This window comes from Eretmochelys imbricata, chromosome 3 (genome assembly GCF_965152235.1).
Source record: "Eretmochelys imbricata isolate rEreImb1 chromosome 3, rEreImb1.hap1, whole genome shotgun sequence".
Classification (NCBI taxonomy): domain Eukaryota; kingdom Metazoa; phylum Chordata; order Testudines; family Cheloniidae; genus Eretmochelys; species Eretmochelys imbricata.
Window position 1 is genome coordinate 99,925,904 of NC_135574.1, and position 26,868 is coordinate 99,952,771.

At 43.6% G+C, this 26,868-nt stretch overlaps 1 protein-coding gene across 7 annotated transcripts in view; it reads right to left on the minus strand.

The window, feature by feature from the left end:
- EPB41L2 (erythrocyte membrane protein band 4.1 like 2) overlaps positions 1 to 26,868 on the minus strand; it is a 243,547-nt gene that overhangs the window by 90,180 nt on the left and 126,499 nt on the right. For all 7 annotated transcript variants that reach the window (XM_077813040.1, XM_077813035.1, XM_077813038.1 and 4 more), the window contains one exon: positions 7,649 to 7,753. In XM_077813040.1, the coding sequence (XP_077669166.1) occupies positions 7,649 to 7,753 (105 nt within the window). The remainder of the gene's footprint in view (positions 1 to 7,648; positions 7,754 to 26,868) is intronic.

The window sequence follows — 26,868 nt, forward strand, 5'->3', positions numbered from 1 at the left end:
AACCATTGCTCTGTCTGGTGTGAACAATGCTGCCTCTGTTAAACGTTGCATTTTGCCTTCACAGATGCAACCTTGAGATCTCAGCTGTCCGTGTTATCACCGGCCGAAAGACTCCAAAGAATCAGAAAGAGTCCACATAGAAGCAAGGAGGACATGTTGCATGAAGTAATATAGCATTCAAGTAATGAAAATCAAGAAGTGCAGGAGTGGCGGGAGAGTGAAAGGAGGGTCCGCCAGCAGAATGCGGATCACCAGCACCAAAGTATGGAGCAGCTGCTAAGCATCATGGAGCACCAAGCGGACTCAATACAGGCGCTCGTAGCAATGCAGGTGGAGCACTACCGCAACCCCCACCCCTGCAGCCTTTGTCCCAAAACTCTTTCCCTTGTGCCCCCATGTCACCTCCAACTCACTTTCCGCAACATCCAGGTTCTTACCACCACCAGCTGCCTCCAACACCTGTAGCTTCACTACCCTGCCCTGAAAACTACAACCCTTGCCCACTGCATTCACCCCCCATCACCATGCAGTATAGCCATCCTGAAATGCAGCCCTCATTGCACAGCACTCCAGACAGGACATACGCAAATCTGTGATTGTACCGTTCCCCACCCCACCCCCTTGCCCTTTCTGCTTCCCAAATAGTTGTGTTTCTTTTCAATAAATGGATTTTTTCAGCTTTGAAAACATTCTTTATCATTGCATAAAGTTAGAGATACCTTAGCCCAGGAAAGAAACAGACACTGCAAGTCAGTGTAGCAAACACAGATTCCTACTAACACTGGAACCACTGCACTTCACTCCCGTGCAGGGCACCAGACGTTACTGGTGGCTTTCAGCCCCAAATTGCTCCCTCAAGGCACCCCTAATCCTTGCAGCCCCACACTGGGCCCCTCTAATAGTCCTGCTCTCTGGCTGCTCAAATTCAGCCTCCAGGTGTTGAACCTCCGAGTTCCATGCCTGAGTGAATCGTTCACCCTTCCCTTCACAAATGTTATGGAGGGTACAGCATGCAGATATAACCACAGGCATGCTGTCATGGGCCAGGGCCAGCTTCCCATACAGAGAGTGCCAGTGGCCCTTTAAATGGCCAAAAGCACACTTCAGTGTCATTCTGCACTGGCTCAGCCTGTTGTTGAACTGCTCCTTGCTGCTGTCAAGGCTCCCTGTGTAGGGTTTCATGAGCCACGGCATTAAAGGGTAAGTGGGGTCTCCAAGGATCACAATGGGCATTTCGACTTCCCCTACGGTGATCTTCTGGTCTGGCAAAAAGTCCCGGCTTGCAGCTTCCTGAAAAGGCCAGTGTTCCGAAAGATGCATGCGTTAGGCACCTTTCCAGGCCAGCCTGCATTAATGTCAATGAAATGCCCACGGTGATCCACAAGCGCCTGGAGAACCATCGAGAAATACCCCTTCCGATTAACATACCCTGAGGCTAGGTGGGCTGGTGCCAGAATTGGAATATGCATGCCGTCTATCGCCCCTCCGCAGCTAGGGAAACCCATTTGTGCGAAGCCCGCCACAATGTCATGCACGTTACCCAGAGTCACAGTTCTTCTGAGCAGGATGCGATTAATGGCCCTGCAAACTTGCATCAACATGATTCCAACAGTCGACTTCCCCACTCCACACTGGTTAGCGACTGATCGGTAGCTGTCTGGAGTTGCCAGCTTCCAGACTGCAATAGCCACCTGCTTCTCCACCGTCAGGGCAGCTTTCAATCTCATGTCCTTGCGCCTCAGGGTGGGGGCGAGCTCCTCACACAGTCCCATGAAAGTGGCTTTTCTCATCCGAAAGTTCTGGAGCCACTGCTCGTCATCCCAGACTTGCATGACGACGTGATCCCACTATTCAGTGCTTGTTTCCCGAGCCCAAAAGCAGCATTCCATGGTGGTGAGCATGTCCATGAATGCCAAAAGCAAACTCGTGTCATATGTGTTACTTGAGTCGATATCATCTGAGTTCTCACTGTCACTTTGGATCATAAGGAATAACTCGACTGCCAAAGTGATGTGCTGGCGAGACTTGTCAGGATACTCCTCAGCACTTCGGGCTCCATTCCCGCAGACTGAAAGGGAAGACAGCGCGCGCAGTACAAAAAACGTTGAAAGATGGCGCCAAATGTGGAGAGAAGCAAAGGGAATGCTGGGATGTGAACCGATGCATCACGGGGCGCTGGGACAGGACCCAGAATGCCCTGCACTCCCCACCCCCTTCCCACAAGCCACAGCGCCAGAATGGGAAGAGGTGCTGTGTGGGATAGCTGTCCATAATGCACCACTCCCAGTGCCGCTGCAAGTGCCGCAAATGTGGCCACGCCAGTGCGCTTGCAGCTGTCAGTGTGGACAGACTGCAGCACCTTCCCTGCTGCGCTCTCCGAAGGTGGGTTTAACTCACAGCGCTCTACATTTGCAAATGTAGCCATGCCCTTAGTTCCAAGTTAGATCATATAGTTTTTCTTTCCTAACAGTTTTATTTAGTATTAAGTACTGCAACATTTTTCTCTGTGTGGCAGGGAGCCAACAATATGTGCAGGAGTCTTGGGAAGTGGGAGATGGGCAGTAACAAATGTGGGGAAGTCAGAGGGTTAAGGGGTTGGATGGATGTGTTTACATGGGCTTCCAGCAGAGTTTCTAACTACTGACAAGCAAAAAGTTTAAGACTTGAAAGCAATTTTATTTTAAAATCGCTCATGTCCTTTTTTTATTCCTTAAGTGGCTTAAGGTACAGGGGAGCAAAGACACAGCTAACTGGAATCGCCACAGAGAGGAAGTGGAACCACAGCTAAGGCAGATGTTGAAAGAGCAGTAGAAGAACTATTAAGGAAGGACAAGGCTGCAAAACTCCAGGGAAGATGGGATGGCAATGAGGAGAATGTGACTGACAATATAAAAAGACAGCAGAAAGGTGAGGAAGGGCGAAGAAAAAGTATATACAAATGTACATACCATAATACAAAGAAACCAATACTGATATTAATAGCAGCTAAAGTAGTAATTGTTCAACTTTGAATTCCCAATAATGAAGGCATTACTGTATGCAACTATCCACTTACATAAAGCTGGAGTGCCAATACAGAGAGTCCTATTAGAAACTGCAGCAACTGTGGTTTCCTCCACAGCAGGAGACACCACTGTCCCGCAATCACTAAAGGGAAGCAAGCGTTCAGTATTTCATAGTGCACAGTGTAAATTATATGCAGAGTATGAAAAGGTTCAATATCCATTCATTTTTATTCAAATTTTTTACAATAATGTTTCAGAAACTATTTTACGAGGTGGCATTCAGTCTTCAGAACAATACTATGTCAATAGGGTTGTTTTTTATACCCAGTACTGAATGTACTGAAATGGTTCTCACTTGAAAATTTGTCAGTGGAAACAGTGGAAAACTCTGACCTTCGCTCACCTTGTTCAGCCGAATTATAGCAATATGACTGTATAAAGACTACTAAATCTGAGAAATGCTGTGAATGGCAAGCATAACTTAGGTGAGTAAAGTAACACCCTTAAAACAGTAAGTGCAAAGTCATTGAGATTAAGGCATCCCTGTATCGTTTTAATGTCAATTTTTAAAATTTAATTCTAAACAAAATGAGTATTTAATAAGGGCCATATGGCATAGGCAATCGTACAGAAATTATGCTTGCATTTTAAAAATGAACATATTCTCTCTCATAGAAATAGGCTGCTGCCCTTAGCTCCAGGGTATAGGAAAACACTGCCAATAAATTTTACAGGGCCTACTCCAAGAACAGTAAATGCCTACCAAGCCGGTACCCTATTGAACTATGCCAGATAGCAGCTGTAAGCTCTGAACAGTTACAAGCCATTGTCTCCTTGTAGGTATTACAATTTGAAGTGTTAGTGCTAAAAAAACCCAAAACATTATTTTCAAGTAACTGGTTTGTAATATACATGAAACTTTGGTCTAACCCTGTTGCGATTGTCGTCTTGTGTTTTGATCACAAAAGGGTTTCAGTGAAACAATGAACTCTGACTCTTTTTCTTCTTTTTAACAAGTTGCAGCTAGAAGCCTCTGTTGTAGTCTAAAAAAAGCTTAACAACAACAGTTCATGTCACAAATGAATAAGAACACTAAATGTGCTTGAAAGCGGTCACATTTCTGCCTGTCAATCAGTGTGCCTCAATCTCTCAAACCAACTATTTCCATGACTATTTATAAACATTCAAATTAGTAGGGAAACACGAATGGAAGGAAGTTTCCTCAACTCACGAACTCTCTCTCTCAACATTGTACTGAAGAGATAATATTATAAAGCATAGAATTGAAAAGTGGTCAGGTTTCCCTTCTGTTCTCCTCTCCCCAGCTCTCCATTTAAGACAAGCTCTGAATAACTTAAATAGTTTCTCTTATTAACTCCCTATGTTAAACCATTTCTTACTTGGGGGCCAACTCTGCATGTTTATTAAGACAAAACTCTCATTGCAGTCAATGGCAGTTATACCTAAGTAAGGGTTATAGGACCAGGCAGTGTCACACTTTATAACTGTCCAGTTTTGGCTGGATTGAGCTGGGTTTTCACCTCAGCGTAGAGTTTATGTGGTTCTGAACAGAGAGTACAGACACCTAGAGGCAGCCCCGAGGAGCAGATAGACTAAATCTGTCTCTGCACAGAGACAGGGACTGTGGCAAGCAGCAGGTAGCCACACTCAGACATTGCACAACCATAACCACTGCTCTTCTGAGTGCCTGTCTTCCTTAGACTTCTGTACCTCAAGTTAATCATAAAACAACAAATGTTTGTAGCCTAGAACAAATGTATTCAATATCTCAAGTGAGCTGGCAGAGCAGTGTGTACATACGAACTATATAAAGACCATCTCTTCACCAAAGCGCTAAGTAGATAAAACAGATGAAGGGTACAAGCAAGGGAGTGTGATCCCCATTTTATAGATGGGAAGCTTTGGAACAGAGGGATAGATTGATTTGCCCAGTGTCACACACAAAGTTTGTGGTAGAGCAAAGAATGAAATCCATACTTCCGAGTCTCAACAGCCTTGACAATAAGACCATCCTCATTCATTTTGTTGGGGCACTGAAACTGTTGCAACCAAAAGCTCATCTAGTACCAGGAGACCTGCAACCTTATCTGAATGGAACTGCAGAGGTTTCTATATTAGTTACTTGAAACACATCTGACTGTATTTCGTGGGGAGGCGGGAAGTGGACTGAGGGGAGTAGGGAGAGAAGAGATGTTATGTAAGCTAGTTGCAGTATCTAAAAAGAGAGGTTTGAAAATTAAAAATACAAAGAAGTTTCTATTTATCATTCCTTTAGGGAAAAAACCAGAGTGCGCTGCATGTAGTACATAACTTATTTGTGAGCAGAGTTTTAGACAGCTGTTCCATAAATATTCAAACACTGCTAGAAAGATAAGTCAGCAACTGGTAATTAAGAGATTGGTCAACCGAAAGTTTTTATCCAAGTGTTTTTTTTTGTTTTTTTTTTAATAAATTCTCCAATCTACATATGCATCCCACCCCATCCTGTAAGCAGATGAAGGTAATGCTGAAGAAGGCTAGGGGAAAATCATCATGTTTCCAAAAAAATACCAAAACAACAAACAAAAAAAACCCCAACAATTTCTGATTTTAGGTGGAATCATTAAAAAACCTCTCCCCATAGACCAAAACTCCAGCACTAGGGAACTAGCTGCAGTCTCGTCTTTACAAATGTTGAGACTTCCTTCAAGAGCAAGATTTGGGAGCAAAGAAACACATTTTGGAGAAGTGCTAGGATTCATTACATTTGAAAACTAGAGCCTAACAGTTGAAGTGTTAGGCCTTGGATCCTCAAATTACTACTGAATTACAAAATATTACTAAAGATATCAGGAAATGCAAAGAAGCCATTTGAAAATGGGGATAAAGCTCTGATTTGGTTGGGAGATTAAAGAAGTACAGAAGGCATGGAAAAGAAGAGAAACTCAAAGATCGACTAAACTTCCCAGCTTCGGTGGCTCACCCAAAGTTTGCTAAGGTTTGCCCATTACTAAAAATGATGTGCCTTCACAGAAAGAAATGACATGCTTATATATTAAAATATCACCCCCACATACAGGTTTGTATACATAAAGATTTAAAAAAAACCTCTCAAAATCCTAAAGTAACGTAACATCTCATCCTACATTTCACCTTATGAGCCAATATGTCACAATAGAACTTTAGCCAATTTCCAGCAGATTAAAATTAATTCACATTTTACGGGCTTCATACCAAGATTATTTCCAGCATGATTTAGGTCTCACAGTTTAGACTCAGACTTTAAGGCCAGAAGGGACCATCATGATCATCTAGTCTGACCTCCTGCACACCACAGGCCACAGAAGCTCACCCACCTAGTCCTGTAATATACCCATAACCTCTGGCTGAGGTACTGAAGTTCTCAAATCATGATTAAGAGTTCAAGTTATAGAGAATCCACTATTTACTTTAGTTCAAACCTGCAAGTTACCTGTGCCCCATGCTGCAGAGGAAGGAGAAAAAAACCCAAGGTCTCTGCCAATATGACCTTGGGAAAAATTCCTTCCTGACCCCAGATATGGTGGATTATTGAACCCTGAGCATTTCAGCAAGACCCATCAGCCAGACACCTATGAAATATTTCTCTGTAGTAACTCAGAGCTCTCCCCATCTCGCGTCCCATCACCAGCTATTGGGGATATTTGCTACTAGCAGTCCCAGATCGGCTACCTGCCACTGTAGGCAATCTCATCATATCATCCCCTCCATAAACTTATCAAACTCAATCATGAAGCCAGTTAGGTTTTTGGCACCGTCTGCTCCCCTTGGAAAGCTGTTCCAGAACTTCACTCCTCTGATGTTTAGAAATCAATACGTTGATAGCCAGTTTATATCCATTTGTTCTTGCATCCACATTAACACTTAACTCCTCTCCCTCCCTAATATTTATCCCTCTGATGTATTTATAGAGAGCAATTATATCTCCCCTCAGTCTTCTTTTGGTTAGGGTAAACAAGCCGAACTCTCCAAGTTTGTTAATGAAGTTATGCTAAAAAAGAATCTAACACAGAGGTGGGCAGTGCCACATCCAGCCCGCGGGACCCTCCTGCCTGGCACATGAGGCTAGCCCCAGCCCCCCCCTGCTGTTCCCCCTCCCCCACAGCCTCAGCTCACTGCACCGCTGGCTCTGTGCCGCGTGGTGGTGTGGCTGGCTCAAGCCGGGTGGAAGGCTGCCTGTCCTGGTGCTCTGGGTGGCGTGGCTGTAGTGCCGCCAGCCACCGGTGCTCCAGGCGGCGCGGTAAGGGGGCAGGGAGGGTTGGATAGAGAGCAGGGGAGTTCACGGTGGTGGTTGAGGGCGAGGGATTGAATGAGGGCAGGGATCCTGGGGGGGAAGTCAGGAATGAGAGGAGGGGTTGTATGGGGCAGTGGGAGGCAGTCAGGGTCAGGGGTTCCAGGGGCAGTCAGGGGACAGGGAGGGATGGATGGGGCAGGGAAAATGGGATGGGGGGTGGGGACCAGGCCATGTCTGGCTGTTCGGGGAGGCACAGCCACCCCTAACTGGCCCTCCATACAATTTTGGAAACCCAATGTGGCCCTCAGGCCAAAAAGTTGCCAGCCCCGATCTAACATTCTAGTAACATGAAACAACTCTTAGTGCTTACCTTCTGATCTGAGTTATCTTGAAGCAACAGGCCAAAATAGTCCTTTTCCAGTAAATTGAGCTGTTCGCACACCTTGTCAAATAGTACCTGGCCTTTAGCTCTTTTCTGAAAAATTTAAAAAAAACCCCACAAATGGCTGGTTAGCTTAATGAAAGTAATTATAGTTACACAATTCTAGCTAGGAAGATTCTAAATATACTGTACCTGTATAAACTGAACATTGAAAAAAAAATTATGTTTCCTAACAGTTTATTACCTCTTATTCAGAATCTTAGACTGCTATAAATATTTCAAAAACATTGATAAAAAAATTGAAAACATTTTTCACTTCTAAAAATTTCACCTTGAAAGCTTCGCAGACAAGATTATCAAAAATAGTCACTTAAAAATGGGTGCTATACATAGTAATAAAACTGAACTTGTTTTCATTTAACACACTTAACCAATTTCTGAAAGAGATGTGTTCAGAAATAATGGTAGATTTCAAGGCTACGGTATAGAGTATCATAGTAAGAGTTCAAACGAAAGTGCTCTTATTCTTTTATCAGAAAGAGTTTCAATCTGTACATATGAAAACATTCACAAACTGAGAATAGATTATTTTCTGCCATTCAAAAGATACTATTCAACGTGATCCTGAATAGGCAAAATGATTAGGATTGCCCCAATCTTAGCAGTTTTTCAATCTTGCTGTGCTGTTGTCACATCATACCATGATACAATTCTGTCTCATGCTGTACCTCTTTACCAACATCTGCTTTCACTTGCTCAACCCAGAGAAAGTTTGAAGACTCTCTTTGCAAACTAGTAATTTAAGAACTATTTTTTTTTACTTCACTATCTTAAATTCAGCAAATGAGGTAGAAATGCAATAGGTCAGCAGAGCAAAACAGTACTTTGCCTAGCTGAGCTGCATCTATGTTTTTTAAACTAACCAAAGGCTGCTTGATATTCAACCAGAAGTTCCCCACGGTCTGTGGGGACAATATCTAGGGACGGCCCTGAACCCAATTGGCTTTTAGATGCTAAAGCCTTTAGGTGTCTTAATTGCCTTACATTATGCATGTGACTATGTAGTTAACCATAAGATCAAAGATGTGAGACACTGCAGGAAACTAATATCATCTACATTGTCTCAGCTTACCTCTCTCTCTCTCTTATAATGGCGGACCGGGTAATTGCTATGTAAATGAACGTAACTAGTTTACCTGTGTGCATAGGAAATAGAAGATTAACTTCAAAGCAAAAGTCCACAAATTATCTGCATTGCCTATTCTTCCTGGGAGGAAAGCCCTAATTTCTGTGAGGAGGTTTGTCAGCCTGCTGGAGAGCTATAAATACTGGACCTTGGGCATGATCCTTTTATCTCTAGTCTTCTGAACTTTAAACAGGGAAAGTTTAAGATACGGAACTGAGATCTTCCAAGTAGTTATTTAGAATACCCTGGAAAATGCAAGGAAAGACTTTATATCTAATCTGCCTTTGGGTTCTAACCTGTTGGAATAACTCTAAAGTGAAGTCACTTGCATGTATAGGATTCCTTAACCATTCAAAAGACTCTCTTCTTGTGTTTTATTAATAAATCTTTAGTAAGTTTGCATAAGATTGCAAATTTTATAGATAGATTATGTTCACCTGAGAATAAGTGTGTGATCTTTTCGGATTGGTAAAATTTTAAGTAGGGTTACTGAAAACCCTATTCACCAATCACTATATTAGACTTGTTTCAGAGTAGCAGCTGTGTTAGTCTGTATTCGCAAAAAGAAAAGGAGTACTTATGGCTCCTTAGAGACTAACAGCTGTAGCTCATGAAAGCTTGTGCTCAAATAAATTTGTTAGTCTCTAAGGTGCCACAAGTACTCCTTTTCTTTATATTAGACTTGCTTACTTAGATGAGAGCCAAGGATTGGAATGGCTAAAGGGACTGGGTTTGGCTTCCTGTTAACCAGCGTGGTAATACAGAAGCTCTTTGATACTGGTTCGGTTACTATCATAGATCAAACCACCAGTTTTGGGGGATTGCATGCCCTATTTCTTGCAGTCTGCCCAAAGTGTGGGATTCTTAGCAAGGGCCACTGAGACACCCAGTCACACACGTATAATTGAAGCCAGGTCACCATCCACTAACATGAATGACAGTTACACTTTCTACCATCTCCAGTTAGCAAGGCTACTTGGGGATGCCACTGTCAGTGAGGAATCTAGAAGTACTCCTAAATTAGGGACTAACTGATTGAGTATATACCTTCAATCAAAAGAGGTTGCACCATAGCTGCAAATTCCTCAAATATTTTCCTCTGGCCACCAGCATAACCTGTGTCTTCCTCGGGTTCATCTTCAATCACCTATTCTTCATCCATGAGCTGATCTCATCCAAGCACTCACTCATCTTGATAGCAGTGGTATTGTTTTGTATAGTGAAGAATAAGTAGAGTTATGGGTGATCTCCATATTGCTGGCACTTGAATACCTGTCATCCTACCAGTTCACCTAAATGGCTGCATGTAGACGGTGAAAAGGACTGGAGAGAGAATCGATCCTGGTGTGATTCTATAAGTGAACAGTCTACTAGCTGAGGTACAGTTTCCCATTACTATTTTTCAGGCACATCCTCTGTCAGATGTGAAGCTATGGAAATATGGACTATTAAAAGACTACAGTACTGAGCTATTACAGACGCAGTAGGATCATGGAATATTCTAAGACTACAGCTTTAGTTTTATAAATATTATATGTACCTTTATGGGCTAGTTAGTAAAAATAAATTGAGTAAAGTAATTGAGTAAGGTAAAAATGTTTCCAGAAGGAACTAAACTCAATGGAGGGTAACTAATGCAAATTGACCCAATATAGACACAATGCAAGTAACAAGCCCTCTTGAAGTTTTGCTTCAGGTTGGTACTAGCAGACTGGTGTGCCTTGGTTGGAAGGCCTTGGGAGAGAAAGGACTTGAAACTGTATAGAACAACAGCCCTGACATGGGAAGAGTTTCACAGATACCAGCCAAAAACTGACAGGCATGAGACTGTGTCCAACAGCATCAAGTCCTGTGAGAGGACTTCCAATACTTCAGATCTGCCAGGGTCTCCTTAAGGAAGATGGGTGACTCCTTTAAAGCCAGGCATGCATATAAGCTATTTATTGTTTTCAGATAAATTATAATTTAAGAGAAAACATGTCATTCACCCTAAGGAAAGAAGAACTGTAGGTGCTGAACTGAAGTCAGACCTGCTGACACAGTCACAGTGAATTGCAGCCTAAGACACTGACCTGGAGGAAGCAGACTGCAGAATTCCACTTAGAAAAAGGTGATGATTGGAGGTCAGACCTAAGTAGGAATACTTGTGGCACCTTAGAGACTAACCAATTTATTTGAGCATAAGCTTTCGTGAGCTACAGCTCACTAAGCTTATGCTCAAATAAACTGGTTAGTCGCTAAGGTGCCACAAGTACTCCTTTTCTTTTTTCAGAGTAACAGCCATGTTAGTCTGTATTCGCAAAAAGAAAAGGAGTACTTGTGGCACCTTAGAGACTAACCAATTTATTTGAGCATGAGCTTTCGTGAGCTACAGCTCACTTCATCGGCTGCATACCGTGGAAACTGCAGCAGACTTTATATATACACAGAGAATATGAAACAATACCTCCTCCCACCCCACTGTCCTGCTGGTAATAGCTTATCTAAAGTAACCATCAGGTTAGGCCATTTCCAGCAAAAATCCAGGTTTTCTCACCCTCCAAATACAGACTAACATGGCTGTTACTCTGAGACCTAAGTAGGGTGCCCTTCAGACAGCCCCAAGAGAGTCAGAGGTGCATTTAACGTAGTAACTGTGATACATCCTGCCACAAAGGACTTAAAAACATTTCAGTATTTTTCTGGATCCTTGCCACATGTGTTATGCAGGACAGTGATATCTAATAGTCAGTGTCAGTGCTGACTAGAGGTTCAGGAAAACAGATGCAAGTCCTCTGTCCATTGACAGCAGGAGAAGATCATCCTTCAGAGTCATTAAAGTGGTTTCCCTTCCCAGGTGACAAAACAAATCTATGAACAGTTTCGCCTGTATAGAAATAATTTTTTCCAGTGGTTAAATGAAAATAAGAATTTAGATAATTTTATTAATTTCAAGATTTCTGTCAGATACTGCGTACACAGTAATCTGAGAATGTGTGTCATTTGACCAGACAGGCACTCCTAAAATAGTTTCTTTCCACAGAATCAAAATACTACAATCTGTGCAAATGACTACAGCTTTATCAGTTTTTCCCTATACCAGTGACTGGCAGTACAAACAAGGTACTTCCTTAAGCTTTTATAGTTGATAATTAAAAGCAGAGCTATGTTCTACTTGCTGGGTACCAGATTTTTGGCACAGGATTCGTTGCACTGGAGACAGCAGCAGACACAAGACAAAACAAAGAGGTTCAGATTAGTTTGCTTACAATATATAAACAGGGGTGGGGAGATTAGGCATTCAGCTTTTGGAAACTCTCTTTCAAAAGCTAAATACAATCTGTTGCTGGCACAACTGTACATGAGCGGCATGCAGCCTTACATTTTTTGAACTGAATCCTACATGGCTGTTCTGCTATTTGTGGCATTTATCAATGGAGCCAAAACATGGCATTTTTGGAGGCCTGGCAGTTTAAAGGAATTTTTGCATTTGCTTATCCTGCAGATTTCAGTAGACACCATACACCACTGCGATTCCACAGAAACGCCATCAGCTGTATATGTGTAGGCTCTTGTGACACTGAAGTTATTGTGTCTAGCAGACAGTGATAGAAAGCTCACAATATGTTCTCCTTGAGCTATGTATTTCACTATAGTTTTTGTACAATTACACTATACAAATACAAATGCTAATGAAAGAAAGGTATGCAGAGAACAAACAAAAATAGTGAAGGCATTGTTTTTCCCTCCCTCCCCAAGAAATCAAAGCATATTAATTCAGGACTGCATTGTTCAGTTGACATCAGGGACTTTAAACTTAGCTAGAGTAAAAACTTTAAAAAGTACCCTACGAGTTTAAGATCCATTTTCAAATATGACTTGAGACTTAGGTGCTGCTGAATTTTTTAGCCTTGATCCTTAAAGACCGAGAGAACTATTTCCTCACCAATTTGAAGCAATAACTAATTTTCCTAGTTTATCCTCAAATTTACTTGGAAAAAACTCAAGTATACTTTCTTCCAGATTGCATCCTCTCCAACATATACAACTGATTCTGACAAGCATATTTAGAGGAGGGAGAAGGATCTCTTGTAAAATCTGTCAACGGTTCATAGTAGAGAGGTTTTTGAAGTGTCTTATCCTGCTTTATAAAGAACACAGAGGAAACAACGATAATCTCTGATCTTAACTGACAAAACTGTACTACATGTAAGTTGCATATCAAAAGCACTCCTCTTGGTTACTTCATAGAATATCAGGGTTGGAAGGGACTTCAGGAGGTCATCTAGTCCAACCCCTGCTCAAAGCAGGACCGATTCCTAATTAAATCATCCCAGCCAGGGCTTTGTCAAGCCTGACCTTAAAAACTTCTAAGGAAGGAGATTCCACCACCTCCCTAGGTAACACATTCCAGTGTTTCACCACCCTCCTAGTGAAAAAGTTTTTCCTAATATCCAAACTAAATCTCCCCCACTGCAACTTGAGACCATTACTCCTTGTTCTGTCATCTGCTACCACTTAGAACAGTCTAGAGCCATCCTCTTTGGAAGCCCCTTTCAGGTAGTTGAAAGCAGTTATCAAATCCCCCCTCATTCTTCTCTTCTGCAGACTAAACAATCCCAGTTCCCTCAGCCTCTCCTCATAGCTCATGTGTTCCAGTGCCCTAATCATTTTTGTTGCCCTTCGCTGGACTCTTTCCAATTTTTCCACATCCTTCTTGTAGCGTGGGGCCCAAAACTGGACACAGTACTCCAGATGAGGCCTCACCAATGTCGAATAGAGGGGAACGATCACGTCCCTCGATCTGCTGGCAATACTCCTACTCATACATCCCAAAATGCCACTGGCCTTCTTGGCAACAAGGGCACACTGCTGACTCATATCCAGCTTTTCGTCCACTGTCACCCCTAGGTCCTTTTCTGCAGAACTGCTGCCGAGCCATTCGGTCCCTAGTCTATAGCGGTGCATTGGATTCTTCCGTCTTAAGTGCAGAACTCTGCACTTGTCCTTGTTGAACCTCATCAGATTTCTTTTGGCCCAATCCTCCAATTTGTCTAGGTCCCTCTATATCCTATCCCTACCCTCCAGCCTATCTACCTCTCCTCCCAGTTTAGTGTCATCTGCAAACTTGCTGAGGATGCAATCCACACCATCCTCCAGATCATTTATGAAGATATTGAACAAAACCAGCCCCAGGACTGACCCTTGGGGCACTCCGCTTGATACCGCCTGCCAACTAGACATGGAGCCATTGATCACTACCCGTTGAGCCCGACGATCTAGCCAGCTTTCTATCCACCTTATAGTCCATTCATCCAACCCATACTTCCTTAACTTGCTGGCAAGAATACTGTGGGAGACAGTGTCAAAAGCTTTGCTAAAGTCAAGGAACACCACGTCCACTGCTTTCCCTTCATCCACAGAGCCAGTTATCTCATCATAGAAGGCAATTAGATTAGTCAGGCATGACTTGCCCTTGGTGAATCCATGCTGACTGTTCCTGATCACTTTCCTCTCCTCTAAATGCTTCAGAATTGATTCCTTGAGGACCTGCTCCATGATTTTTCCAGGGACTGAGGTGAGGCTGACTGGCCTGTAGCTCCCAGGATCCTCCTCCTTCCTTTTTTTAAAGATGGGCACTACATTAGCCTTTTTCTAGTCATCTGGGACTTCCCCCGATCGCCATGAGTTTTCAAAGATAATGGCCAATGGCTCTGCAATCACATCTACCAACTCCTTTAGCACTCTCGGATGCAACGCATCCGGCCCCAGGGACTTGTGCACGTCCAGCTTTTCTAAATAGTTCCGAACCACTTCTTTCTCCACAGAGGGCTGGTCACCTCCTCCCCATGCTGTGCTGCCCAGTGCAGTAGTCTGGGAGCTGACCTTGTTCGTGAAGACAGAGGCAAAAAAAGCATTACATACATTAGCTTTTTCCACATCCTTTGTCACTCTGTTGCTTCCCACATTCCGTAAGAGGCCCACACTTTCCTTGACCTTCTTCTTGTTGCTAACATACCTGAAGAAACCCTTCTTGTTACTCTTAACATCTCTTGCTAACGGCAACTCCCACGTGTGATTTGGCCTTCCCGATTTCACTCCTGCATGCCTGAGCAATATTTTTATACTCTTCCCTGGTCCCAATCTTCCACTTCTTGTAAGCTTCTTTTTTGTGTTTAAGATCAGCAAGGATTTCACTGTTAAGCCAAGCTGGTCGCCTGCCATATTTACTTTTCTTTCTACACATCGGGATGGTTTGTCCCTGTAATCTCAATAAGGATTCTTTAAAATACAGCCAGCTCTCCTGGACTCCTTTCCCCCTCATGTTATTCTCCCAGGGGATCCTGCCCATCAGTTCCCTGAGGGAGTCAAAGTCTGCTTTTCTGAAGTCCAAGGTCTGTATTCTGCTGCTCTCCTTTCTTCTTTGTGTCAGGATCCTGATCTCGACCATCTCAGGTTCCCATCCACTTTTGCTTCCCCTACTAATTCTTCCCGGTTTGTGAGCAGCAGGTCAAGAAGAGCTCCTCCAGCACTTGCACCAGGAAATTGTCCCCTACACTTTCCAAAAACTTCCTGGATTATCTGTGCACCGCCATATTGCTCTCCCAGCATATATCCAGGTGACTGAAGTCTCCCATGAGAACCAGGGCGTGCAATCTAGTAACTTCTGCCAGAAGAAAGCCTCATCCACCTCATTCCCCTGGTCCGGTTGTCTATAGTAGACTCCCACCACGACATCGCCCTTGTTGCTCACACTTCTAAATTTAATCCAGAGACTCTCAGGTTTTTCTGCTGTTTCATACCGGAGCTCTGAGCAGTCATACTGATCTCTTACATATAGTGCAACTCCCCCACCTTTTCTGCCCTGCCTGTCCTTCCTGAACAGCTTATATCCATCCATGACAGTACTCCAATCATGGGAGTTATTCCACCAAGTCTCTGTTATTCCAATCACGTCATAATTCCTTGACTGTGCCAGGACTTCCAGTTCTCCCTGCTTGTTTCCCAGGCTTCGTGCATTTGTGTATAAGCACTTGAGATAACCCGCTGATCGCCCTTCTCTCTCAGTATGAGGCAGGAGCCCTCCCCTCTCACGTGCTTCTGCTTCCTCCCGGTATCCCACTTCCCCGAGGACTTTGGTCTCCTTCCCCCGGTGAACCTAGTTTAAATCCCTCCTCACTAGGTTAACCAGCCTGCTTGCGAAGATGCTCTTCCCTCTCTTCGTTAGGTGGAGGCCGTCTCTGCCTAGCACTCCTTCTTGGAACACCATCCCATGGTCAAATAATCCAAAGCCTTCTCTCCGACATCACCTGCGTAGCCATTCGTTTACTTCCACAATTCAACGGTCTCTACCCAGGCCTTTTCCTTCCACGGAGAGGATGGACGAGACCACCACCTGCGCCTCGAACTCCTTTATCCTTCTTCCCAGAGCCACGTAGTCTGCAGTGATCCGCTCAAAGTCATTCTTGGCAGTATCATTGGTGCCCACGTGGAGAAGCAGGAAGGGGTAGCGATCCGAGGGCTTGATGAGTCTCGGCAGTCTCGCGAATCTTAGGTCCTGGCAAGCAGCAGACTTCTCAGTTTTCCCGGTCGGGGCAGCAGATAGATGACTCAGTCCCCCTGAGGAGAGAGTCCCCGACCACCACCACCCGCCTCCTTCTCTTGGGAGCGGTGGTAGTGGAACCCCCAACCCTAGGACAGTGCATCTCATGCCTTCCAATCAGAAACAGTACATGCTATAGATAATTAAATCATGTGCATCATTTGCTAGTAGTATAACTTTTCACATCAGAGTCAAAAACTTTATATAGAAAATAGTACAATATGCTCTTCAATTAAATACGAGGCCCCACTTTGCTAGGCACTTTAAAAACAGTAGTAGACAGTCCCTGCCTCAAAGAGTTTACAGTCTAAATAGATAAGACAGAGGCAGGATGGGAGAAGGGATTTAACAGAGTGACTATTGATGGCAACAACTGTTATGTTAGTTTCATTTTTTTTTTTTTTTTTTGGAGGGGAGTGAGTATTTAACAGGGGATAAGCTAAATGGAAAGAAAAGGGAAGGGGAGTGGGTGAAGGGGACAGGACAGAAGAGAAGGGGGTCAGAGGGCAGGTGTGGCATGAAGCTGAGGTGAACAGACTGTGATGGAAGGCAAGGGAGAGATTTGAAGAAAACAGCAAATCAGTATAGGGCAAAGAAAGTCCAAGTAAAAATTGTAGACAGTTTGCTGAATGTCACTGCTTTGGCTCCTTGTACTCCTACTGGTTCCTCTGCAGTCTTCCCCAAAAGTCACACTGCAGAGTGGGGGAAAAGAGGCACTGCCCAGATGCTAATGTTCCCAGAGTGGAGGGGTGTTGCTACCTTTGCCACTTATAACCTATTGTGAAGAGATTGCAATTAAGGGGTCCTGTAAACTTTTGCTTGCATGAGTAGTCTATTCCTATGTAAGCAGACACACAAAAGAACTCCTCATGAGTATTTAAAAATACTGGACTCAATCCAGCAAAGTGTACCAAATTTAACACTATTACAATTTTAGAAAATGTGGTATCCCACTAATAGAGCTGTGAAAATAACTGTTTTGCTGTCAGCTCCAAAAAAGATTGTAAAAAAATTGTTTGGTCTGGGTAGAACCAAAACCAACATTTTTGAAATCAAAAGCATCAGAAAAATTTTGTTTCAAACAAAACATTTTGTTTCAGGTATTTTTAACAAAAGCAAAGGAAATGAAGGTCTAGATTCATAAAATAGAGGAGGAAGCGCCCCTCTGATGTTTAGGTTACTGCATACTCAACTGGGATATGGGATACCCAGGTTCAAATCCCAGTGCTGGAGTACATCTCAAGTGAGCACAATACCCACCAGGCTATAGCATATTCTATGATAGATCTCTTTAAATCTCTCCAGTTGAAACTCCACTTTTGTATAAAATACTTGAATAACCATTGGGCCAAAGTGAGTGAGTGAGAGAGAGAGAATGATTCTATACAATTCATGAAGGGAAGAAGGAGGATCCTGGGAACTACAGGCCAGTCAGCCTCACCTCAGTCCCTGGAAAAATCATGGAGCAGGTCCTCAAAGAATCAATCCTGATGCACTTGCATGAGAGGAAAGTGATCAGGAACAGCCAGCATGGATTCACCAAGGGAAGGTCATGCCTGACTAATCTAATCGCCTTTTATGATGAGATTACTGGTTCTGTGGATGAAGGGAAAGCAGTGGATGTATTGTTTCTTGACTTTAGCAAAGCTTTTGACACGGTCTCCCACAGTATTCTTGTCAGCAAGTTAAGGAAGTATGGGCTGGATGAATGCACTATAAGGTGGGTAGAAAGCTGGCTAGATTGTCAGGCTCAACGGGTAGTGATCAATGGCTCCATGTCTAGTTGGCAGCCGGTATCAAGTGGAGTGCCCCAGCGGTCGGTCCTGGGGCCGGTTTTGTTCAATATCTTCATAAATGATCTGGAGGATGGTGTGGATTGCACTCTCAGCAAATTTGCGGATGATACTAAACTGGGAGGAGTGGTAGATACGCTGGAGGGGAGGGATAGGATACAGAAGGACCTAGACAAATTGGAGGATTGGGCCAAAAGAAATCTGATGAGGTTCAATAAGGATAAGTGCAGGGTCCTGCACTTAGGATGGAAGAATCCAATGCACCGCTACAGACTAGGGACCGAATGGCTAGGCAGCAGTTCTGCGGAAAAGGACCTAGGGGTGACAGTGGACAGAAGCTGGCTATGAGTCAGCAGTATGCCCTTGTTGCCAAGAAGGCCAATGGCATTTTGGGATGTATAAGTAGGGGCATAGCGAGCAGATCGAGGGACGTGATCGTTCCCCTCTATTCGACATTGGTGAGGCCTCATCTGGAGTACTGTGTCCAGTTTTGGGCCCCACACTACAAGAAGGATGTGGAAAAATTGGAGAGAGTCCAGCGAAGGGCAACAAAAATGATTAGGGGTCTAGAACACATGACTTATGAGGAGAGGCTGAGGGAGCTGGGATTGTTTAGCCTGCAGAAGAGAAGAATGAGGGGGGATTTGATAGCTGCTTTCAACTACCTGAAAGGGGGTTCCAAAGAGGATGGCTCTAGACTGTTCTCAATGGTAGCAGATGACAGAACGAGGAGTAATGGTCTCAAGTTGCAGTGGGGGAGGTTTAGATTGGATATTAGGAAAAACTTTTTCACTAAGAGGGTGGTGAAACACTGGAATGCGTTGCCTAGGGAGGTGGTAGAATCTCCTTCCTTAGAGGTTTTTAAGGTCAGGCTTGACAAAGCCCTGGCTGGGATGATTTAACTGGGAATTGGTCCTGCTTCGAGCAGGGGGTTGGACTAGATGACCTTCAGGGGTCCCTTCCAACCCTGATATTCTATGATTCTATGAAATGTTTCAGTCAACCCAAATCTGCATTTTTTGGTGAAAAAAAGTTTCAGCTGAAAAATTTCACTCAGCTCTACTGAACAGAGCAGTTACTTGTATTCGTACACCAGGCTCCAGATTTTACAACTCCAAGAATCAGATTTTCAAGGAAACAAACAAAAACCCACTTATTGACTATTCAAAGGTTTCTGTTTTCCGAAGACTAAAGGTTTGTTTTTTTTCATTTTCCAGATCAGTGCAGTCTTATCACAAAATGAGGATCCAACTTTAAAGATAATGGCACCAACGTTATTCATGCCTTAAAACGCAACACATTCACAACACAGTCTGTTCTGTGGCATATTTTGGAAAATTATGATGTACATTAAAAATGGTTACCCACCTTCTCATAACTGTTATTCTTTGAGATGTATTCCATACATCCGTTACACGGTAGGTGCGTGAGAGTGTCCCATGCCCTGGTGCTGGAGCATTTTCCCTAGCAGTACCCACAGGAACAGCCCCGCCAACCACCAAGAGCCTCCTGCTCTAAAGCGAGGGTATAAAGGGTGGAGCTGCCCCACCTCTTCTTCATTTCCTTCACATCAGAAGCCTACAGTAGACTCTGATGTATCGGGAAAGGAAGGTGGATAGTGTAATGGATATATGTCACAAATCTTAAAGAAAAAGTTACAAGAAAGAGAGAACAGTTTTTTCTTCGAGTGCTTGCGTACATATGATACCCTGACAGTGACTCCCAAGCTCCATCGGGAGAGGGACTATAGGACTGCTCTTCCTACATTTCCATCTTCCCTTGAGGATGTACATCTGGTGAATATATGAATGGAAGACCACATCAAGGCCCTGCAGATATCCATAATTGGGACATGCGCCACAAATACTACCGAGGCCGAATGTCCTCTGATTGAAAGTGCCAAGAGTTTGTCAGGAGGTGTTATTGTGTTACCCCTTGGACATCGTAACACATTGTGATGCACCTGGTGACCCATTTCAAGAGTCTCTGCATTGGGATTGGTTGATCTCTCATACGTTCTGCATAAGAAAGAAAAAGCTGGGAAGAAACTTGAAAGGGCTTAGTACAGTGACACTCAAAAAACGTCCAGTGTGTGAAACGTCCTTGTGAGAATGTGGCTTTCGGAAGAAAACCAGAAGGTATGTAGACTGATTCAGATGGAAATCGCATACCACTTTTGAAAGAAACTTACGATGTGGTTCTAAGCTGACCCTGAGCCTTGTAGAAATCTGTGTATGGCAGATCAGTGACTAATACATTCAGTTTTTCCCATTCTCCTAGCGGAGGTGATGGTCACTAAAAGCTTCATTGTCAGGTGCAAGAGTGAAGCCAGTGCTAAAGGCTCAATAGGAGGGCCCATCAAAGTGGACAACACTAAATTCAGATCCCAAGGAGTTGATTCCCTGATCGGCGATTCCCTGATAGGAGTTGATTCCCTATCAAGACCTTTCAGGTATCTGGTTGTGATAGGGTGTGTGAAAATAGTCTTACCATCTAAAGATAAAATACAGAGTCAGCCGCCAGAGACATCACAATGGAGCTGATGGCTAGACCTCATTCCTTAAGATGAAAGTCCAGAAATTGTATGAATCTTAGACTGAACCAGGGGCACATTATGGGAGGCTGTTGAGAGAGAAATTCTTCCACTTACTCAGACAAATAGTTCTTGTGGGAGGTTTTCTGCAGTGAAGGAAAACATTCTGGACTGCCACTGAGCTATGTGCCTCCTTCTGCATTCAACTACTAATGAACCATGCCATGAGATGTAACACTTCAGGATTCGGGTGCAACACCCACCATGGTTCTGCGTTATGAGGTCTCTGGTTATCGGTAACAGCAAGGGGTCTGAGTGGACAGTTTGTGAAGATCTGAATACTAAGTCTGTCTCGGCCAGGCTCGAGCTATAAGATAAAGTTATTTACCTTATAGTAATTGGAGGCTCTATGAGGTAAGTGGTCCCTATCAGTATTCCACTGCGGTTACTAGTACACTCCATGAACATGGCGAATTTTGAAAGCAGTGTCTTTGGCTCACCTTGTGCCTCTGACAACAAATCATAGAAGATCCAAAGCAAAGAGGAAAGAGGGCGGGTAGTGCAATGCACATAGGGACCACACATCGAAGAACCTCCAGTTACTATAAGGTAGTTGCTCTCAATCTTTCCAGGCTACTGTACTCCTTTCAAGAGTCTGATTTGCTTGCATATCTTAAGTTTCACCTCATTTTAAAACTATTCGCTTACAAAATCAGACAAAAATACAGAAGTGTCACTGCACACTATTACTAAAAAACTGCTTACTTTCTCATTTTGTCTGTATGAAATTTCAGTTTTTATTGACTTTGCTAGTGTTTTTATGTAGCCTGTTGTAAAACTAGGCAAATATCTAGATGAGTTGATGTACCCCCTGGAAGACCTCTGTGTATCCCCAGGAGTATGCATACCCCTGGCTGAGAACCACTGCTATCAGGATCAGGTAAGTAAATTTCTTCTTCTCTGAGTGCTGGTTCCTATGTGTATTCCACTGTAGGCGAGTGACAAGTAGTACTCAAATAGGAAAAGGGTAAGAGACTGTAGGTGGCAGAGCTGAACAAAGGACTGGACTTCAAAAGATGCATCAGCAGAGGAGCTCTATCAAGGCATAGTGTCTTGCAAACATGTGGATGGAGTTCCACGTAGCTGCCTTGCAGATGTCAAGTAGTGGCACGGGCTTGATGTGATGCCATAGGCATTGCTTGTGGTTACAATGGCAGTAACCATTGCCCTGGAAGACACATTAGCCATATCTACTGCTAATTGTAGAGCAGTCCTGGCAATCATTTTGCTTTCCTTCGTGAGAGCCTGGAAACAAGCGCTGTCCTACTGGGAGAAACTGTCATGAATTTTGACTAGTTCAGGGAGTCGTACTTAGCCATTAGTGCTTGGTAGTTGGCTGTCCTGAACTGGAGGCTAGAAGAATAGACCTTCCTTCCCAAGAAGTTGAGACACTTGCCTTTCCTATCAGTCGGAGTAGATTGGCGGTGTTGCTGCCTAGATCTCCCCGCAGTGGCCTAGACCACTAAATTTTAGGAGCAGGGGGAACAGAACAGAAATTCCTCCCCTTTGGCTGGGACACAGTACCAGTTCTTTGGCCTCTTGGGAGTAGGGGCACAGGTAGCTGGGATATCCCAGACCACTCTAGCGCGCTACAGGATGGCTGTTAATTTGACTAGAGCTTGAGGACTAAAGGATGCCCAAGAGCTTGTGCTGAAGATCCTGAATGTCCTCAAGAGGAATCTGCAACTTCCCGGCAACTCTGTGAAGAAGCTCCTGGAAATGCTTGTAGTCAATCGGTGGCAGGAATGGAGACATAAGAGCCATTGCTTCATCGGGAGACAAAGACTGCAAAATCTCATCAGTTCCAGTGCAACCACCGGATCTGACATGCACTCCTCCTCAGCAGGATCTGGGGGGCAGCTCTGGTTGCCCTCTTAGAGGAGAGGGAAGGGACAACTGACCCAACTCTATAGGATGGTACTAGTCCCATGGCTCCCAGTGTGACCAACAAGATGGATTGAATGGGGGTTGCAGAGGTTCCCATGGCATGAGTACCAAGAGTTCCAAGGCAGGTGATGAGGCTGAGGATGGTCCCAAGCTGGTCTTGGTTTTCTGACCAGGAAGGTATGTAATGGAGGAGGGAATAATGGTTCATTGTGTCATTCAGACTCTCCCAATGAGAAGAAATATGATTCCAGTTCTGATGGCAGTACCACCCATGGCACTGGAGGGAAATCACAGCCCAAAGAAGCAGTGAGAGACAAAGCCAGCTCCTCTGGTGAAGTCGTAACCTCATTCAAGAAAGAGGGACCTGATGGAGTGGGAACTTCATATCCAGGAAAGCGAAGATGGCCTCAGGAGAAGTGTAGGTCTCGGATCTTTCAGGAGAGAGAGAGAGAGAGAGAGAGAGAGGGGGGCCTCGTTTGCCTGAACCACTGGAGGCACTGTAGAAACAGTCTATGCTACAGCCACTGAAGACAAAGACAGTACTGCAGGTAACCAGTGCTCTCAGTGATCAGTCTGTCAGTGCCCGCAGATCCCCAGCTTTGGGTTTGAGGCACCAGTGCTGCCAGATTGCGATCCATTGCCAATGGAGCTCTAGTCTTCTGGCTTTCTTGTAATGCCTCTGAGACTTAGGACATACTAAGTTCTCTTGTGATGAACTTATAAAATTACTCGGCAAAGGCAGGGCTTGAATCCAACTTCTTCGAAGTGGTTTTGGAGAAAGACTTAGCCTCATGCTTAAGCAAATACTCCCTGCTCTCCCAAAAACACCTAGTCAAGGGGTCTGTGGGGATAGACTCTCCCACTCCTCAGTCAGACCTTGAGGCAGGAAGCACGCTCCTTGCAGAGTCAGGCTGATATACAGAGGGGTCCCCCAGCCTGGGTCCGATTGTGGCCTCATGGCCTTTTCCATTAGGTGCAACAGAAGGCAAAGTTCTTGCACTTCCTGGGTGTGGCTGGGGAATGAATGGCAGATGCTGAACCTTGTCACGATGTGAGCTTCCCTAAGGCAGTACAAGCAGTATTAGTGGTCATTGGTGACCAAGAATTGCGGGCAGGAAGCACAGTTTTTGAAGCCTGGAGTCCTGGGCATAGTCCAAGTGCAGCATGGGGTGGTGCTCCCCAGGTCAGGGAAAACAAAATCCTAAAGCTATGAGATAAAATTTTTCAAACTCTAGAACTATAAAAACTATGTATAGATCTCTAAATATACTCACAGATGAAGACAGCTGAAGCTTCGGACACTGGAAGTTCAGGCTTTGACCATGTGGCAGTGAGAAGGAACTTGAGAGGCAGGCAGTCTGCCCTCCTCTTTATCTCCTCGGTCAGAGGCACCAAGCAAGCCAGGTCGCAAATGTGGACAAGCAGACACGGCTTTCAAAATTCTCTGGCTCCAGGCGCATGTATACCCACAACGGAATACACATAAAAGGACCAGCATTCAAAGGAGGAGGATCATTCTGCTATGATCTTGCTTGAGCTTGAGGATGACCCTGGGAAATCAGGATACTGGTGGGTATACATACAGCAGACCCTTGTCTCACAGGAACAGGAAACGATCTGCTGTTGATCTGGGGTTGTGACCCATCCCGGAACGGAACTGGGGACATGAGTCACATGTAGATCCTCCAACAGAAAACCCCCTATGAGCAACACCTAAGCTAGAATGTTTATACTGAGAGACCATCTGTGGTCTAAATTAGGGCTGTCTGTTAATCACACTGTTTGCTGGGTGTAAACTAATTAAGGTGGTGGGATATAACTGGTTAGCTAATCATGTTACAATATGTTAGGATTGGTTAGTTAAATTTCAGTAGAATGATTGGTGAAGGTATAGCTAAGAATATTACTATATAAATTAGGGGCAAACAGGAAGTAAGTTGGGATTCGAAAATAAGGAAAAAGGAACTTGGATTTAAGCTTGCTGCAAGTTCACCCCAATAAATATTGAATTGTTTGCACCTTCGGACTTCGGGTATTGTTGCTCTCTGTTCATGCGAGAAGGACCAGAGAAGTGGGAGAGTGAAGGAATAAGCTCTCTAACAATAACAGGCCCGCTTCTTACGTACAATGTCACCAGAAAGTGAGAACAGGCATTTGCATAGCACTTTTGTAGCTGGCATTATAAGATATGCTAAACATTCATATGCCCCTTCATGTTTTGGCCACCATTCTAATGATGCTCGTTAAAAAATAATGCATTAATTAAATCTGTGACTGAACTCCTTGGGGAAAACTGTAGGCCTCCTACTCTGTTTTACTCACATTCTGCAATACATTTTGTGTTATGAGAGAGTCTCGGATGATGACCCAGCATGTTTGATTTAAGAACGCTTTCACTGCAGATCTGACAAAATGCAAAGAAGATACCAATGTGAGACTTCTAAAAATAGATACAACACTCAACCCAAGGTTTAAGAATCTGAAGTGCCTTCCAAAACCAGAGAAGGATGAGGTGCTTTTAGGAGTCTTAAAAGAGCAATACTGCAATGCGGAAACTACAGAACCTGAACCACCAAAAAAGAAAATCAACCTTCTGCTGGTGGCAACCGACTCCAATGATGAAAATGAACATGCATTGGGCCACATTGCTTTGGATGGTTATCGAGCAGAACCTGTCATCAGGATGGATACGTCCTCTGGAATGGTGGCTGAAGCATGAAGGGACATATGAATAGTTAGCACATCTGGCACGTAAATATCTTCCGACACCAGCTACAACAGTACCAGGTTAATGCCTGTTTTCACTTTCAGGTGATATTGTGAACAAGAAGAAGGCAGCATTATCTCCTGCAAACATAAACAAAACTTGTTTGTCTGAGCGATTGCTGAACAAGAAATAGGACTGAGTGAACTTATAGGTTCTAAAGTTTTGCATTGTTTTGTTTTCAAATGCAGTTATTTTTTGTACTTAATTCTACACTTGCAAGTTCAACTTTCACGATAAAGAAATTGCACTACAGTACTTGTATTAGGTGAATTGAAAAATACTATTTTTTTTGTTTTTTTACAGTGCAAGTATTTGTAATCAAAAATATAAAGTGAACACAGTAAACTTTGTATTCTGTGTTGTAACTGAAATCAATATATTTGAAAATGTAGAAAACATACAAAATAATTAAATACATGGCATTCTATTATTGTTTAACAGCGCGATTAATAGTCATTAATTTTTTTTTAAAAATCGCTTGACCATCCTAGTCTAAATTCAAGGATGTGCTAGGCCATTCTGAACCCTGGGCAAGTGTGACACCCTGAAGGTGACAGCGCCGAACACAGAAATTCCACAATTTGACTGTCTCCGGACGGACAGAGACTGTCTGAACTGGCACCCCCTTGTTTGCTCACATAAAACACTGCTGTATTATGTCAGTGAGTATATGAATAATCCGAATTAGGGTCCCCCAGTGCCATGCAGGGCCCAAAGGCCCAGCTGAACAGAAAAGAGATCAAATAGTAAAATTTGAAATAAAATAAAAACTGAAGAAACAAAATACAGATGTTTAAGCATCAAGCAATGAAAAAGAGTATCACTAGGTATAACCAAGTAGATAGCATTTGTGTTCCCTGTGAACAAAAACGTAAGACCACCGATGGAGGGGTAGTTTCAGCTTTTATACTCTTGCTCTGGAGCACGAGGAGTTCGGCAATGCGCAGGGCCATCCGTACAGATACTCCTAGGGAAAACTCTCCGAAACAAGATGTGTATGTCTATTACATGGTAAGTGTGTATGCAAGCACTCAAAAGAACAAATTATTTTTATGAAAATGCTCTTAGTTTGAACAAGCATGTCTATTCTTGTAATACCCTCAGCTAAGTAGCTGTAATGCATGCTCAAAACATATGAGCTAGATCCTAGTTCAAGTCATTATAAATAAAGACCTTTAAAGATAAAGTTAGCATATTCTTAACTATACTACAGTGTTCCCTTCTGCTGTTTCCCTAGTCTGATAGGTGATATTTTTCAAACTAATTTTAAGCTTTGTCAAGTTCAGTTCAGAGATATTTTTTTGGTAGATTCAGCATTTTTTAAAATTTAGACCTTCCTAGGGCAGGGAGGAAAAAAAAAAGCACATTTTTACTCAATCTTCATTGGCTTCAAATTAACA